Source organism: Aythya marila (genome assembly GCF_965140915.1).
Source record: "Aythya marila genome assembly, chromosome: 3".
Classification (NCBI taxonomy): Eukaryota; Metazoa; Chordata; class Aves; order Anseriformes; family Anatidae; genus Aythya; species Aythya marila.
Window position 1 is genome coordinate 38800741 of NC_139044.1, and position 16869 is coordinate 38817609.

The window sequence follows — 16869 nt, forward strand, 5'->3', positions numbered from 1 at the left end:
CAAAAACCTCTTCTTGATGAAGCAGGGAAAGGTGACTGAAAAAACTCTCTCTGAACCCATACAAGTCCAAGGAACTATTGTACATATATGAAAACAGGACTCCATCAAATTTTGATTTTTTTAAGCCATGAATAGAAATTTTAAGACTTTGTGGATAGGCTGCCTTTCATATTACTCACATGATTTTTTCCTCAAATGCAGAATACCACTACCACAGTATCAAGTATTCTATATAATTTCAGGATTTAGACAATTGCAAAATATTTTTAAATACATCATGTCTCGTGCAGACCTTTTGAATGAACTGTTACATGGTCCCCAGGGACTAATCCTTAGTAAAAAAAAATAAATAAAATAAAAAATTATTTCTCTTAGTAATCCTTTTATTTACAGAGTCTTTAGAAGACTATTTGATTGTGATTTTTCTTTGGTATCTTTGTGTGTTTTTTCGTTACACCCAGTTTTCTGTAACCCAAAACAGGATCTGCAAAGCAACCCATTGAGGTATGGGTGTACAGTTGATAAAGAAATAATTATTTTTAAACTAGTGTTTATTTCATTTTCCTCATTTTGTGCTTTGTTTTTGTGTATGTTTTGTAATGTACATAATATATTAGTACAGTAATACGTGTATGCAGTTTCTAAATACACATACGTGGGGGAGAGCACATTCTCAGAAAAAGTCCAGAGACCGGTGTTGTAGCTAAATGTGGTTGCACTTTTGTCCTTTGTAGTCTGATCTTTGGTAGCTGGGAGAGAGAGAACACAATAGTGTATTTTCCAATACTGTTACGAGATGAAAGTGGTATCTAGAAAGTCAACGTACAATAATGCTCAAACCTTTACTCATCCATCCATTTGATCATATTGTAGTATTCTGATAGAAGTGGGGATGTTTCACTGCTTTGTGTTGCAGAAGGTATTTACATGGTAATAAAGCATTTCCTCCTCTTCATGAGGTAGGAAATGTATGTGAAATTGTAGGATTCGGTGTTGATTTTCATTAATCTATTCCAAAAAACTCTCCACATCAGCTATTGTAGGTGTGAAGAAGTGTGTGGCTGTTCTTTCAACTTAATTTGGCTATGTACAATGGTTCTGTTGGTATACCTCCTCAATTTCCATCCCAGTCTTCTGCTGGTGTCCTAATCTTCGTACGTGCACCTACCTACTGAGGTGTTGTGCCAGGCCATGTAACTTTTTTGTGACTGGGTACTTGGGAATGGCTGTGCTTAACAAAGCAGATGTCTGCTCCGTTCTAGGTACGGAGTTAAGTATCTAGATCTAAATCTCCTGAGTTCACCATACCTTGTTCACTGTGTTAGACACCTTGCAGTCTTCAAATCGTACCTTAGTGATGAGGACTCGAACTCAGCTATTTGGTAAAAAGCAACACAAGAGGGCTTAATACATACGCTGAGAAGTTGAAAATGTGGAATTGTAGCTAGCTGTTAAATTTTGGAAGGTATTAGGAAAGACTTACTGTAATTAATTCTTTATTCATATTTTCACAGATTCTGGGCCAAAATCAGAGTTTTGTTTAAGGCAAACTCGAACAGATGATGCGATTTTAATCTAGTGTGACTTGCCTGCATGTATTTGCAAGTGCTCAAAGGGAATTCACATTTGATTATTTGCACCGTAGTGCACTGCATAAAATATTCATGGAAGTGTCACTTTTCCATAGGTGGCACTCCAGGGCAAAGACAGGGACTTTGGGAAACTTTGCATTTTTAAAGTAATAAGTATGAAATGCAAGTTGAAAAAAACATATGCTATTTGGAACTGGTGTCCTGCAGCAACTGACAAGTCACTTTTAGACCAGCAAAAAATGATAATACCTGTATTGATTTTGACGGGTTCAGAGTTTGCTAGCTAGGGTTATTGTAAGAAGTTTCTCCAAATCAAAAGAGTGTGAACGATTAAAAAGCATGAAACATACTGTAAAACTCTATGCTCTCATTGTTAAGCGTCAGTAACAATGTTACTGGATCCAGTAAGATCAGGTATTGTTGTCTTCAGATGCTTCTCTACAGCAGCAATACGTGTGTAAATTGATCCAAAACGTGTAAAAGTTGTAGTTTCACTGGGGCTTGGAAGACTCTACCCTTTCTCTGATTTCCTGTTTGAGTCTGATGCGTTAATACAGAAAGTTAACACAGACCCGTTTGTTTATGAAAATGTTGTTTGCTTTGAACAAATCTAGAAAGAAATCTTGAAAGCTTGCCTCCTTACTAATGTTGGGAACAAAGCTAAGAATGTTGATTTTGTGTCTTGAAAGTCATTATATTCATTACGCTAAATTCCAGGTCTTTTTTATGCACAATAATATGGACCTTCTAATATATAGCTTTAAAAGATGTTTTGCAAATATAATATAGAAAATAGCTGTGTACTAGCAATTTCCAAGCTAATGAAGACTTTCTTGGTTTTGATAGTGCATCATGCAACAGGAAGTTTAGTAACTCAATTTCAAGCTTCACAGTTTTGAACTTTATTAACACCTCAGATAGAAATGCATTTTTTTTGCATAGTAGTTTCAAGAAAAGAAACTGAGGAGACAAGTCTGTTTTTGAAAAGCAGCGTTTATTTTTGTGTGTTTCTCAAATTTTCATTTTTCTGCAATGCTTAGCTTTACCAATTCTGTTTTGATAGGTGTCTTTGAGATCCTCAAAGTGATGCATGAGTTGGGGGTGGAAATCGATGCAGAAACATACACTGGCTATGTTCTTAAAAATTTTCCAGATTGCAAAACCGCCTGTGCCCAGCTGAAGGTGAGTTTACATTTAAAATTCGTAAAAATGATCATTGCAACACTTGTTTTTCTGTGAGAGATTTGGATACTAGTAGTGCTCTAAACGTGAATGTGTATGATCGAGTCTGTTTAATATATTGAGAATACTTTTGAAGCAGTTGTTACATGGGTGACTTGTTTATAGTGTCTTTCTCCTGCCATCTTTTCTTTCTGTTTCAGTTAACCAAAATATTTTCCTTGAATTTCCTTGAAACAGCTTGCTGTTTCTAGAAGTCAGAATAAATACATGAATTACGTTCTTTTTTTTTTTTTTTTAAATCAGTAATACTTGTTTCCAGTGCAGTTTTGTTTAATGAAGAATTCAGAATTGCAGATTAAAACAACTGTACTGTTCTAGCATATCTAGCTAGCCATGTAGACATCTGTAGAGCACTTGTCTAGGTTCTCAACAGCTACCAATACAAGAATGACAAGGTCCTTTGGGAAGGAAGAGTTTAAAATACAAAGTATCAGAAAGTCTCATTGTGTGTACTTAAAATGTTTTTTATTGTTTTTGCTGTAGGAAAATAACTGCCTTTTTGAAACTGTTGGACTCTGTGTAGCACAAATTAGACATGAAGCAGCACATGGAAGACTGAATAATGTTGTTTCTCTGTGTAAGTGTATTTCACGTTGCGTGTTACTATATTCTCAGTGGTAGTGCTGATAGGTTGGTTGTAGGTGAAGGAATTTATGTGCACAAAGAAACATGGGAAATTTGTGCAAAGCTTTTGTTATGTGAGGTTCTCTACGACAAGATGTCAGACTTGAAACCACTAGTTCTGGACAACATAGTGTGGTTAAATTGATTTTTAGGATTGAGACTGGCCATAACATGAAATACATGATATTTAGCAAAGCTGTGTTTGTGATTTGGTTGTGAATCCCACATATTCTAGGAGTGCTTAAGGAAGCAATAGGCATGGACAACAACTGTTAAGGCTTTGGTGCAGGGATTATTCTTGTTTTCTGTTTGTGGCATCAACTACAATGGGATGCTAGTTTAATAGCACTGCTCAGAAGTATTGCAGAATAATTTATGAATGAATCAGCTTTAAATAACTGACTGCCATTGACGTTAACCTGAGTCTGGAAGTTGGGTAGGAATTTGACAGGGTAATTAGGTCATGAAGTTATTTGCCTACTATACTGAGTCCATAATAAAACCCCTTAATCTTGGACTAAATCTAATACAAAAAGTTCTCTTTTTAAACAACAGTTTTGTTTGTGTAAGACTGAGGGAAAAGTTAAGGCAGTCACTGACTTATTTAGCTAATACTAAAAGATAGCATGCTGTGACCCAGCAAAGCTGTGCTACGGCTTGGAAAGAAACGTTAACAGTAAGCTTGTACTAAAACAGAGTAGTCCTATGTTAATCTAAAGATGGAAAAAGTTACAGTAAAAAGCAGTTTTTAATACTAAACTTGAAAACAGAGTCTGTATAAAGGCTTAAATCACTCTTTTTGTATTACAGTATATAATGCAAGTGAGTGAAAAGGAGAAAATGAAATGAGTAGGTATTAGTGATTGATTAATTGTTGTAATGAAGATTTATCAATTAAGTGAATCTTTTAAGGTTCACCTTACATTCTGCCATTACTGTTGTTAGTTCTTACTACAACAGAAATCTTAACCATGAAAAAGTAGTACTTGAAACAGCCGTGAATTCTTTTTTGAAAGGCTAGTTATTTATTAGCAATAATTTTTTTTTTCAGAAAAGTGAAGTAGGATTTGGTAGGTTTTTGCTTACATGAAAAATTATAGCCCCCCCATCTCTCCACACTCACTTTGGTTAAGTAAACTAGTTGCTTTTCATTGTGTTTAAAGGCACAAACGTGTTTGTACGTGGTATAAGATAAATGTATGTGATCCGGCACATACGTAACGTGCTGCATTTTGTTTTACTGTCATGAAATTATTCTCACAGTATATTGCTTAGCTGTTGTCTGTGTCTTGAATTCAAATTTTGTAGTGGTGTTTCTTTTTACAAAGCCTAGCGTTAATAATTCATAAAATCATACAAAATTTCTTTTGAACTTGAGCTTTAAAGGAAGGTACTACGGTAAATAGTTTACCAAGCTGAAATGAATGCTAGTAAATCTAATTAGCACCTAGGAAATGATAAGGCAAAGATATTAAACAGCTGAATTTTTTTTTTTTTTTGGATTGGCTGCTTCTGCAGTATTACAAAGAGGGAAAAATAGATGCAGTATGGAAAACAGTTCAAGATTGTCTCATCAATGTAGTTAGGGGAGGTGAAGGCTGGGTATGAGTGCTGGTTGCTATCTAGGTGTATTGATTCAGCTTCTCATACCTTATAACGTATAGATTTCTGCTCCTGACAAGATGAAAACCAAGAAGCATCAGCTGAGGAATCTGGGCGCATAAGGCAGTGTACATGAGAGCTGCTTTTCCCCTTTATCATGCCATTCCATTCCACTTCATTGTCAGCCTCTTGATTTTCTCAGACTTGTTTGTTGCTAAGGAAACCAGGTTGCCGATTGTCAGCAGCAGCTGAGCATACTAAGATGCTTTCTGCTCGTCTTTTTATGAGCAAAAAGTTTCATAAACCAGCGGAGGAGGGTTTGTATTGAGGGTTGCTTGAAAACCAACTTCACCTGAGATTTTCCGACTAAAATAAACATTTAATCATTTAAAACTTAGTTTTCTAAATGCCTGCTCTTAGACTAAGGTGTAGTTTTCGTATGTTGTTCCTGCCTTTTATTTTGCAGCTTCGCACAGAGCTGGTGTTTTTATTTTGGTTCTCCTCTACCACCTACCTACTGTATTACAGCCCTTGCTGATGGGACCCAGTGCATTCAGGTTTTCAGAGGGTTTAGGTGTGTTGAGATAGTGAAATCAAATTAAAATAGCTCCATACAGGACTTAAATTCACCTACTACTGTTGTTTTTTCTGTTTTTTTTTTTTTTTTTGGTTTGTTTGTTTTTCCAGCTGTACTATGACACTGGAATGAGAAACAGTAATTTTAGAGGAAGAAGGTAGAATTATTTCCAGTATCTAGCAAGGAAAAAGTCTAAAGATGAGGATATAAGTATAACAGTAAATGACCTCTCAGATCATTTAAGTTAAAATTACTTTAGTTACCTTTGTGTTCATCCAATGTTGTAACAATTCTACATGTTCATGTTTACAGCTCATGGTTATTCATAGGTGTGTCTTTTTCTCCCCTTACATGTTATTTAATTTAGTGGATAGTGCTTTAGATAGAACTACTTTTTGCTTCTTGTCAGGCAGTTTACACCAGCAGAAAGAAATGTTTACAGTCTCGTGGTAAAAAGCAGTAGCATTTACGTTAAACCTATTTTAAAGCAGGTATTCAGTTTGAAACATCCCAGTAAACTGTTTGCCTGTGGGCTATTTTTTTGTTGTTGTTGTTTCAGTACTAATGACTCAAGTTTTCTTGGTTAGAATTGTATTTTGTCTTTTGCTTTTTGCAACAGGGTATTTGGTCTTGTTACTGTTTTGCAGGGATGCTTATTTCTATTGCTAATTTGTAATAAATATATGTACATTAACTGGCATTAAAGGTAGTGAAGAGGCAAAAATCTCTTGGAATATTTAATCTCTGGAAAGGAAGCAAACGTAGAGCTGATAAAAGTCAGGACTTTTTCAAATAGCATGGTATTTGAAATTTTGAGTTTTACAAATGTTTGTCAGTATTTACTAAATAAACAAAATAGTTCATCTACTCAGTCCCCGTTTATGTGACCAACTGACTTGCTGGTGTTCAGGGTTTTCTTGGAATGACTATTTAGAAACATTGCTTTCATTTACAGTGTCTTCAGCAAGCACACCTTCTGTTGATTTTAACCAGTTTAGAAACAGCCTTATTAGGGGATTCAAAAGGTAAGATTGTTTTGTGAATATCCCTTTTTTTTTCCCCCTCTCTTTTGCCTTGTTGAGCACAAGTCCGTGCAGTTTTCCCTCCCCTCTTGTCCCCAACTCGGTGTTTGAGAATTTTAAAGTAGGGTTCCAGCTGTGGCAGATCTGAGGAATCTGTTTTTTCTCTGCACTCCCTGGTTTCCTTACCCCTGCTTTATCTGAGCATACTGCTATTATTGTTTGTTATCTGATATTTGATAGCATATAAACTCCTACAGGTAGGAAATACTTGGAATTTTATCTTTACTTTTTATGTTGCTAAACTGTTGTGCTAATATGATTTCCCTACAGATCATTGTTAACCATTAGAGTAGACAGGTACTTAATGAAAACAAAATACCAAGAGAAGCCAGGCATACTCCACTATACCTGATAGCTTCGTTGTGCTACATTGCCACGACTTCATATTCAGACCTGTTTGGTCCCATTTTGAAAAGAGGGCTTTATGCTACTTGCAGGGTTGACGTAAGCTTGTGGAAGTATGTGTGAATTAACAAGCACTTGTATCATCCTCTTTTTGCTCCAATCAAACATTTAGGACCGAGTTTTTTTCTGTAGCTTTACACCACAGGAGTCACTTAACATTACTTAGGACCAGAGTCTGAAAGCTGGTTTTATTGACTGACTAATTTACCAAAATTTCTTAATGGCTGTGATGTGACTATGTTTCGGTTGGGTATTACTAAAACACAGTGGATGAATATAGCCAAAATAATTACCTTGTAAATAGCAAGTTCTGTCCAGCTGATCATGCTCTGTCAAGGGAAAAGGAGGAAGAAAAAAAAAATCAGTATTAAATCTGGGCTTGTTAACCTGGCACTAGATAACCTTGACTTCAAAAGGATAAGTGCAATAATATTTTAGATAATATTTAGATGATATATTTTCAGCCCCAGAATAATCTGTTTCAGATGTTTAAATTGTTACTTTAGTTAATACATATTTTTTGTCTGCAAGTACAGAGAAATAATCAGTTAAAGTAGGGCTTGCCCTAGAAAACAAGCCACACCAATGTTTCCATGCACCACCAAGGAATGCTGGCATGAAATAGCCTGCTACAGGAGAGTAGTGCAGGTGGTCAGAATGCAATTTGCAGCAAATTGAAAGCATTATCAGCTTGTATCGTAAAAATTAGCTGCTGAAGATTCATACTCGGTGTAAGCAAAATAGTTACACTCCTAAGCAGTGGAACAGTTTCTCCTGTTGTGATTTGAAGAGTTATTGAACATTTGGGCTCAAAACTCAGAATTCTGGGGCAAACAAAATATTTTTTAACTTGCTTCAGCTGACTGTTGTTCTCTCTCCTTGCCACTTCTAACTGCAGCATTTATTAGTTTCTTGTTTGTTCTTATCGTTACCTGGCTTCAGGAGCTATATATGAGGTTGGCTGTACCTGAATTTTACCTTTCTATAGTTCCTGAAAGCATGCCCAATTGATGTTTCCTTCTCTGTTTTAAACTTAATAGCGAGAACAGCCTAAAAATGAAGCTTGAACATATGGTAGGAGAGAAGAGAATATTGGTTATCACCATACATTTTTTAAAAACCTGAACTCAGGAGAATTTGATGACAAAATGCTGGTCACAAATGTTCAAACGAGCAGAGTTTAGGACTGGCACAGGGTGTGGACACATGAGGGACACACAAACAACGCCTGCAGCATACTAGCTGATGGATTTCTGTTGAAGCTGCTCTTTCCTAGTTATTGCCTCAAAGTATTCCCGTTCTATCTACCTGAACTACCATTACTATTTCAGAGTCAAGTACTTTGGGAAATTGATGCGTTTGATATCTGCAGTTCATTGTCATGCTGTCAGTGGTGGAGTGAGTTCACTCAGGAAAGCTGAACTAACCTCACAAATAGCATTTCTTCCTCTTTGTGGACCTGTGCTCCACTCATTTTCAAATACCTGTGGCAGTAGCACAAAAAGAATAAATGGTTCCTAGGCTTGAACCTCCTAAGTAAAATAGAATCCTAAACTTCTGTAAATGCTTTGAAGTTCCACTGCAGCTGTTCAGACTGACATCTTATTTTCTCCTTAAAAGAATTATAGGAAGATAAAGTAAGGTCAAAAGCTTTTGATTTTTGTTTTCTTAGCCTTGTCTAGATTAATGCTGCTTTATAGTTGTTGAGATGTTACAGCTTTTAGATAGAACTCAGATGTCCTGTAAATAACAGGAATACGTCAGGTTTTTTTTTTATATACTTGAGTGAACTGGTTAACATTTGGTCTTTGGTTGTAACCTGATGATGTGCAGAAGTGCTCTCCATTCAGTTGTATGGAGCATCAACAGAAAAAGGAGAATTCTTTCATGTTGAGTTTGTGCTTAATATGTTACCTATATATCTTACTCCAATAAACAGCTTAAGTCAGATATTTGATTAATTTATTCTTTGTTACAGATGCATTTAGAGGTACCTGTAGTTGTCCATCTATATTAAAAAAATTAATTTTAATGCACAGAAGTATACATTTTTATTCTAAATTTTACATGTGGTTTTCTATGTTGTAAAAATTCTTTGCTTGAAGCTTATTTTCTCGAAATATTAGACTGCAGAATAAAATTAAAAATGTGCAATTAGAACATGTTAAAATATTAGATTAAAAATAAAATTAAATACATTATTTTTAGTTACCTATTAGGAGTGCTGCATTATTTTAGGATGTTTACTAGAAACAGCGTTTATTATAATAAAAAGTACAAAACTTACTCTGTACCACATAGGTTTAAACAATATGTTGGAATTACTGAGTTTTAATAATTTGCTTTAAATACCAAGATCCACAGTGTTAATATAGTTTGTGGGTTTTAAAAAAATACACAAGACCAGAGTAAAATCATTTTGTTCCTATTAATTTTTTATCCTTTGCTGCCCTCTTCAGCTCAAATGATGTACAGCTTTGGAGCAAGGTAAGTGGATATAGTGATGCTGTAAATAAAATCAATTTCTCTGCATACTTACGATAAGTTAATGTAAATCGGAATTCTGAGCCTGGTAATTGTAGAACTCATTAATTAGAGCAAGACATTTGTCAGTAGCAGATCATACAACTATATGAAATTTGGATTTCATACTTGATAAGTGCAGTTGTAAAAATCAAATGTGTATCTTCATTCTGATTTGTAGATCAGTGCGATTAGAGCTGAAGGTAGTACACAGTTGTAGCTTCATATACAAAGCCAGCCATGGTTTTCCTGACACTCCTAAAAATCCTTTTCTTTCCTTCCTTCCCTAAACTTTCTTCCTATCCCCATACCAGTGCAAATAAAATAATAAGGCATGATTAGGTTTCTGTCATTTTACTTAAAATATTGAAGGCAAAGACAGATAAAGTCACTTGAATGAAGTCAAGTGAAAATTGGTTGATCATGCCCTCTCCAGTATAGGCTACCTTAGAAAGGTGCCCCATATAACTTGGTTAATAGATCTTACAGGGACCTAGAACAGAGGAGATGTTGGCAAATGCTGACTGGTTACCAAATTTGGGAAGGGAATTGCTGCTTTCTGTCTTCTATTTAATTACTGTACTTGCTGATTAATATAAGCCTGTAGTATATTCAGATTTTTTTGGGGAAAAAAAAAAAAGAATGAAATGAAAATTGCAGTTTGGAAAGTTGCTGTTTAATGATATGTATAAATAAATTATAGTCATGAGGTTCAGGGTGTTTTTTTTTTTTTTTTACCTATCACCTTCTGTTGTATGAAGATCATGGTCAGTGGATGTTGTTGTCCTCTGCATCTATCCTTCTTCCTTGTGTGTGGAGAGGGAAGGGGAAAAAATAAAAAGGGAAGAAAAAAGGGGATCAGTTTCATTACTTCTTTTGTGGAATTAAACTTGAAAGGACAGTTGAGGGCTAAAATAATGGAGGTCTGCGTGTAAAGCCATATCTACAGCTACTTCTGCTATTCTCCACAGTGGAGAAAAGGTGTATTTTAACATCTTTACTAAATTTTTGAGTTAAATATAGGTATTAGCATTTCTTATTTTACAAAGGTTAACTGGAAAAACAAGTAGTTACTTATTAAAAATAATACCATGCTTTTTTTTCTGCAGTCCATTATTTTCAGTGTTCTTTGAAATTTGATTGAGAAGGAGAATTGTGTTACCATGACTTTCTTAGTTTTTTATTAGTTGTGGGTTCGTCAGTGCATTGGTTCCTCACAGGGAGGATAAGGGCAAAAGGGCAGAAGCCCACTGTAGTTTAAGCATTCACAGAGTCTAGGCTGTTGGTAGAACGAGAAGTGATAGTTCCATTGCGCTTTTGGTGCTTTCTGGATTTATTTATTCATTTTCATTAACAATTAGGTGAGGATTCATTTTGTTTTGTCATTACTTAAAATACAGCTCTCCGACATCGAGAATCCATCTCCCTCCTAGTTCTCTCAGATTGCATTCTATTGTCACGTCAGATACAGCAAAATTCTTGAAATAGTTAAAAACTGTGATTTTAAATATAGATGATATAATTTGCTTAAGAACAGTCAAATGGATTTTTAAAAAAATGTGGTTTAGGTGAAAGTATTTGTGGGTAGGATGTGGGGGGCTTGGGGTAAATGCTTCTTTTCCTCTGAAGTAAAATCCACGTGTTCTTTCAATTTGTATGAGACTAATGGAATACATGCTAAATTTAGTCAAAGTATAAAGAACGCAATTAATTTTTATGGATGTATATGTTGTCATTCAAAATTGCATTTATTTAGAAGAGCTATCCTAGTTATCTTAAATCTAACAGAGCATGTTAAATCATGTTCCTCTGTTTTCTTCATGCATTTGCTTCTTTCAGAATTTAAAAAAAGGAGAGGAAAAAAAAAAAAAGCTTTATGGGCCAATTTCAGCCTTTCAGTAAATTGGAACATAATTGTAGCATCTCCAGGAGCGACATCAGTTATTATTTGCTTTAGGCAATGTCTTATGATAGTTAACTTTCTGTAGAATGATACACAAACATACTAGAAAATCTGTCTTACTGCCATATCTCAGAAAGCATTTCAGTTTGCAATATATATTTTTAAGAAAAACCTATTATTTATCCAAAAAACACACACCAAAAAAGCCTACCTTCCTTGTATTTTTTATTTTTTTTTTAAGAGAATTACTATGATGTGGTAAAGAATAATACTTAACAGCGAGATGCTTTATTATTTTGAGAATTCAATTTCAGGTACTATTTGTCCTTGCTTCTTTTGGCTGCAATGTACGATTATTCTGTCTTACCAGATAACAGAACTGTTGTACAAGGATGAACGTTATTGCCTGACGCCTCCAGGACCAACTGGTAGAGTTTCAATTTCTATGATTGTAACTTATCCACAAATCCGTTCTTCTGTGTAATGATGGGTTTGAGGGATTACAACAGTAAACACTGATTGCTTCTTTTTGAAAGTGAAATTTGAAAACGTGGGGTAAAATCCTGATTCTAATAATCACAGCATATTTTTGAGATACATTAGATCTTTTCCTTTTTAGAATTACAAACAAATCTTGCTGATAACGATTTATTTTTCTAATTTTATTGACCAAAATACAGATACAGAATGAGCACAGTATCAGTGCTTAAATACTTTGAGAGAAAATAAAAGCCATCTTTCAGTCTAGTTTTACCTTTAGTGATTTTGTGCAGTACAATGGTACTTAACATCCCAAATCTTCTACTTTGAAGTATACTTTTTTTCATACATGAATAATCTGTATTTAAAAAAAAAAAAAATTAAAAAAAAATCCTCCTGCTGGGGGAGGTTAACGGGGAAAGATAACCATTTGAGAAGAAAATTAACTAATACTATTCCAATTCTTGAGTACAGGTTCCCATATATTTTTTTACTTTTATAGATAAAAGCCTAAGCACCATTTGATTAAAATCTGTTAATCTTGGTTTTCATTGGTTAATAGGCAGCTCCTTCAGTACTAGTTATGTAATGGTTAAAGCATCTTCTATGCCTTCATATCAATATTACAATACTTAATGTAGCTTGGTAATGGAATGTAATGGGTAAAATGTACAGAAAAAATATGCAAAGTGGTAGAAATCAGTTTTTTCTTCTGAGCAGTGACAAAATATTTGTGGCAACTATTTGGGGTGGCGGGCAGGAAAGGGGGGGAAGGCCTTGGGCAGTACCACTTCTGTCACACAGCAGTGGAAAAAATAGATTGAAGTAAGATTCTGTACTGAAAAGCTGTCACTGGGTCTGAAAATAATTAATATTCCTTTCACTCACCAGTTAGATATGTGCTCCCAAACCACATAATCTCTATGCCTCAGTGATCATTGTTGCCATTTCAGAGCCTCTCATCAGGGTGACATCTCACACCAAAATGATTTCTTATAAATTAATCTTGATAACATGACAGTCTCGGTAATTTTAGTGGAATGCTTTCTCTTGTTTTTTTCCACAGAAGCTGTTGGCTATTTTCTTTATCACTTGATTGACAGCATGAGTGACTCAGAGGTACAGGCCAAGGAGGAGCGTTTGAGACAATACTTCCATCAGCTGAAGAAGATGGTACCATTTCATTTTTTGCTACATAATGCCTGTCCTGCCTGACATGTATCTATTAGATTTGAAATTGCTGCTTTTAAGTACAACCAGACCACTTCTCAATGACATGCAAGAGCTGGAGACTTGAATTACGTCTGAGATAATTTCTGTTAGACAAATTTCAGTTTGGTTGTGTTTCAAAACTCATATAATTTTTTCCCCACCTCTTGGTACAGAATATAGTTATCCCTACAAACCTCTGCAGCGGCATTTGCAGACTGCTGGACTCCTCTCAAGTACCTGAATTAATTAAGGTCTGTGGTTCTATGACAATTACTTTGAAGCTAAAAAATAGAGTATGTGTACTCTGTGTGTAAATATTCTCCTTGGCAAAACAAATGCCTTAATGCAATGATTTATATGTAAGCCTTTTAGCCTTTCTGTGATTCTTCACTAACTGTTGAAATTATTTTCATTCTCATGTATGATAGCTTAGAGGGATACATTTAGTATTCCTTCAAGTCAGTGAAATAATGCTACAGAATACAGGGTTTTTAAATTGCAATTATGTAATAAACTCTACAACATTTTTAGCATCATATGCTTGCTTATAGATGGATTTTTTTTATTTTATTTTATTTTTTTGAATTAGTGATACCTTTGTTTTACTGCATTTTAGGATGTAAGGTCACTGTCTCCTAAAAAACCCGTGTCTACAGACAGCATTCCAGAAGTAAGTAAATTCACCAATGGCTATGCTTGTTCATACCAGAATAATAATAATAATGTTTGGATACGGGTTTTGGATGAAGTATAATCACTCGCTTTCAGGTCATGCAAGTATATTGACATTCTTAAAATATACCAATTGGAGTTCAGAGGTTTCTTTGCAGAGTAGGAATAAAGGCTGTCCAGATTTTCCTATAGACCTGATGCTTGACCCCAGAGTTAGCTGAAGTTTCATGCCTCAGTTTCCCTGTCTGGTAAAAGATACGTGCTTTGAAAGTTCTAGTTAATTAACAGTGGTGGTGTGAGGCTTAATTCATGCTTGTAAATTACAGCAGTCTTCTTGAGTGGCAGGAACCATATAAATCCATACTGTCTGTGATGCTGGAATGTCAAGTCTTTACATCCCTGATCTGAGCAGAACAGAGGTGGAAAAAGAAATAGGCTTCTGTTACCTACTTCCTGAACACAAGAACAGAATACGAGGAAAAACAGTAGTGTTGACCTTTGTAGTTATGCTACTTCATGCTTTTTTTTTTTTTTTTTTTTACTGTATTCTGACTCAAATCTTCAATTAATATGTACTACTTAAACAGATAAAAGCATCTTAAATGATTAAAATTTTTCTTATACTATGGAAGGAGAGGATTATTTTGTCTGTCTTTTATTAAAGTGATCCGACAAGTTGTTCGGGGAAGGCTGTTTTTGAAATTGACATTCTTTCTGTTACCTCCATTTAGAGTGCTAAATCTGACGTGTCTGCTTTGGAGAAGAAACTAGAAAAGCGAAAAGCTGAAAACCAGCCTATTACAGATGTCTTGAAACAACTCATACATGCTCTTTGTGAAGAAGAGGTATCTTAACCAATGCAGAGATAATTGGAAACACATAGCTATATTTTTAAAGGGACATAAATGACTGTATTATGGAAAGACAATAGTTAAGCAAAGATAAGTGCAGTGCTTGAGGTTTCATGGTTTGATGCTTATAAATCAAACATAAGTGCAAAAAGCAATTAAATCAAAAGGTTAACTAATTTCAGCAACACCTTGAATGGCATGTTTTGGGGTTGCTGAAGTTTGTTTACAATAATCTGCAAAGTGAATGATAGTAACAGCTGTGATAGGTTTATCATACATGCCAAATGTCCTTTCAAGCCATGGCTCCGGTCTCTTATATCTAGATTGTCAAGCAACTGATACATGCACTAGTCATTTGCAATTCAAATATTACTAGGTTGTTAATGCAGGGATTGAAATTCCATTTTCCTGCAGGAGGAAAGCTCTTCTGAGATAAAGGGTCTCTTGCCTTCATTCGGCAGGCGTCCAGCTGTAGTTTACATTCATTTAGTGTGTGTCTGTAATTTGTGGGGGTATCACCACACTTTTATTCAGTTTCTTGTTCAGTATGATCCTGCCTATAAAGCTGTATATGTAGGAACAGTAACAGTCGTGCAGATGATAACGCAGTATTCACTGCTGCTAAGGATATAGTTCAGAAAGAGTGATTCTCAGCTGTCTGTTTCTATGATTTTGCATATGAAACAACAGCAAACACCATTATAAGTTTAAAGTGGTCAAATGTATGAATAGGGATGTATAAAAAAAAAAAAGCTTTCTATGGGATTATTAAGTAGTTTCTTATTCTTTAGGAAGTGGTTTTATTGTATGTTTGGCAGTACACTAGGTGAAAAATTGTTATGAGTTCCAAATAAATAAGAACCATATTAGAACTTGGATTAATAATGTTTATAGTGTCTGTGTGGATTTAAAAAAAGAAAAGCCTTATTTAAAGCATGGTAGCAATGTTAACTAGAAAATTGACTTGGAAACCTACGCTGAAATTAACCTATATAGTGATTTAGAAAGATACTAATTTCTGCAAAATAATCTTTACTCTGAAATTTTTCTGAAATATTACAGCTATGTTTTCAAAATAAGGTCTTCTGCTATTAAAAGCACTAAAGCAGTCAAATAACCGCACACGGAACATATAAGATTCATAATGTCATATTGACTTTTCCTCTAGTTCACATCTTTGCTTTGTTCCTTTTTTAGAATATGCAAAAAGCCCTTGAAGTGAAAGCCAAATACGAACCGGACATGGTTGTCGGTGGCTATGCAGCCTTAATAAATTTGTGCTGTCGACATGATAATGTAGAAGATGCAATGAACCTGAAAGAAAAAGTGTAAGTACACCGGCACTGAAACATGTCACAGAGATTTATGCTGATACACAGACCTTGTTGAATTAAGTAGGTTGAATATTAACCCCCTCATCCATTTTTAATTAGTTTTCCCCCACCAATGTATGTGCATTTAAAACAGGGGTGTGGTTTTTTGAAACAATTTTTTCTATAATTGAACATCAGAAACAGCTACTTTGTATGGACAATAACTTTTTTTAAATTGCAAATTGTTGTGTAGGATCTGTTTTGTTGTTATTTTAAGCATAAGTAGTGTATGAATTGAAGTTTGGCTTAAGTAGAAGAAAAAAATACCTGTATTCTGTGTTAAAAAAGCAACTAGAATGCTTTTAGAATACATTGTACTTATATTGTCTTCAGGATAACAGTGCTGCTTAGTGGCATTGTATTTTAGGATTAACAACAGGCATTCTACTTTAAATTTTTATTTCCAGAGCTATGTATTTTATCTATGAAAATTACCTCCTGGCTAAAACATGTTATGCCTGGCTTATCCGGGAGCAAATTCTTTCAGCTCATCCTTTCATTTGCCCCTTTCCTTCCTCTCCTCTTCCCCTTGAAAACCTCCCTACAGTCCAGTGCTACAGGGGAGAAAACAAGTTGTGTTACTTCGACGTTCTCTCTGTCTCTCATATGCATTCATGAAGTGTTTGCTTTGGTTTTACAGTAGGTTAATAGGCAGGTGCTCATTACGCTTTGCTAATGTTTGAAACTGAGAAATAATTGAGCTGTAAATACCAAGAAATTCACCACTCTGC

General features: G+C 34.9%; 1 protein-coding gene across 2 annotated transcripts in view; it reads left to right on the forward strand.

The window, feature by feature from the left end:
• Positions 1-16869, forward strand: part of LRPPRC (leucine rich pentatricopeptide repeat containing) — a 90871-nt gene that overhangs the window by 21793 nt on the left and 52209 nt on the right. For both annotated transcript variants that reach the window (XM_082757211.1, XM_082757210.1), the window contains exons 12-21: positions 2656-2774; positions 3318-3411; positions 6593-6662; positions 9584-9611; positions 11921-11978; positions 13097-13203; positions 13416-13493; positions 13859-13912; positions 14646-14759; positions 15963-16093. In XM_082757211.1, the coding sequence (XP_082613337.1) occupies positions 2656-2774; positions 3318-3411; positions 6593-6662; positions 9584-9611; positions 11921-11978; positions 13097-13203; positions 13416-13493; positions 13859-13912; positions 14646-14759; positions 15963-16093 (853 nt within the window). The remainder of the gene's footprint in view (positions 1-2655; positions 2775-3317; positions 3412-6592; positions 6663-9583; positions 9612-11920; positions 11979-13096; positions 13204-13415; positions 13494-13858; positions 13913-14645; positions 14760-15962; positions 16094-16869) is intronic.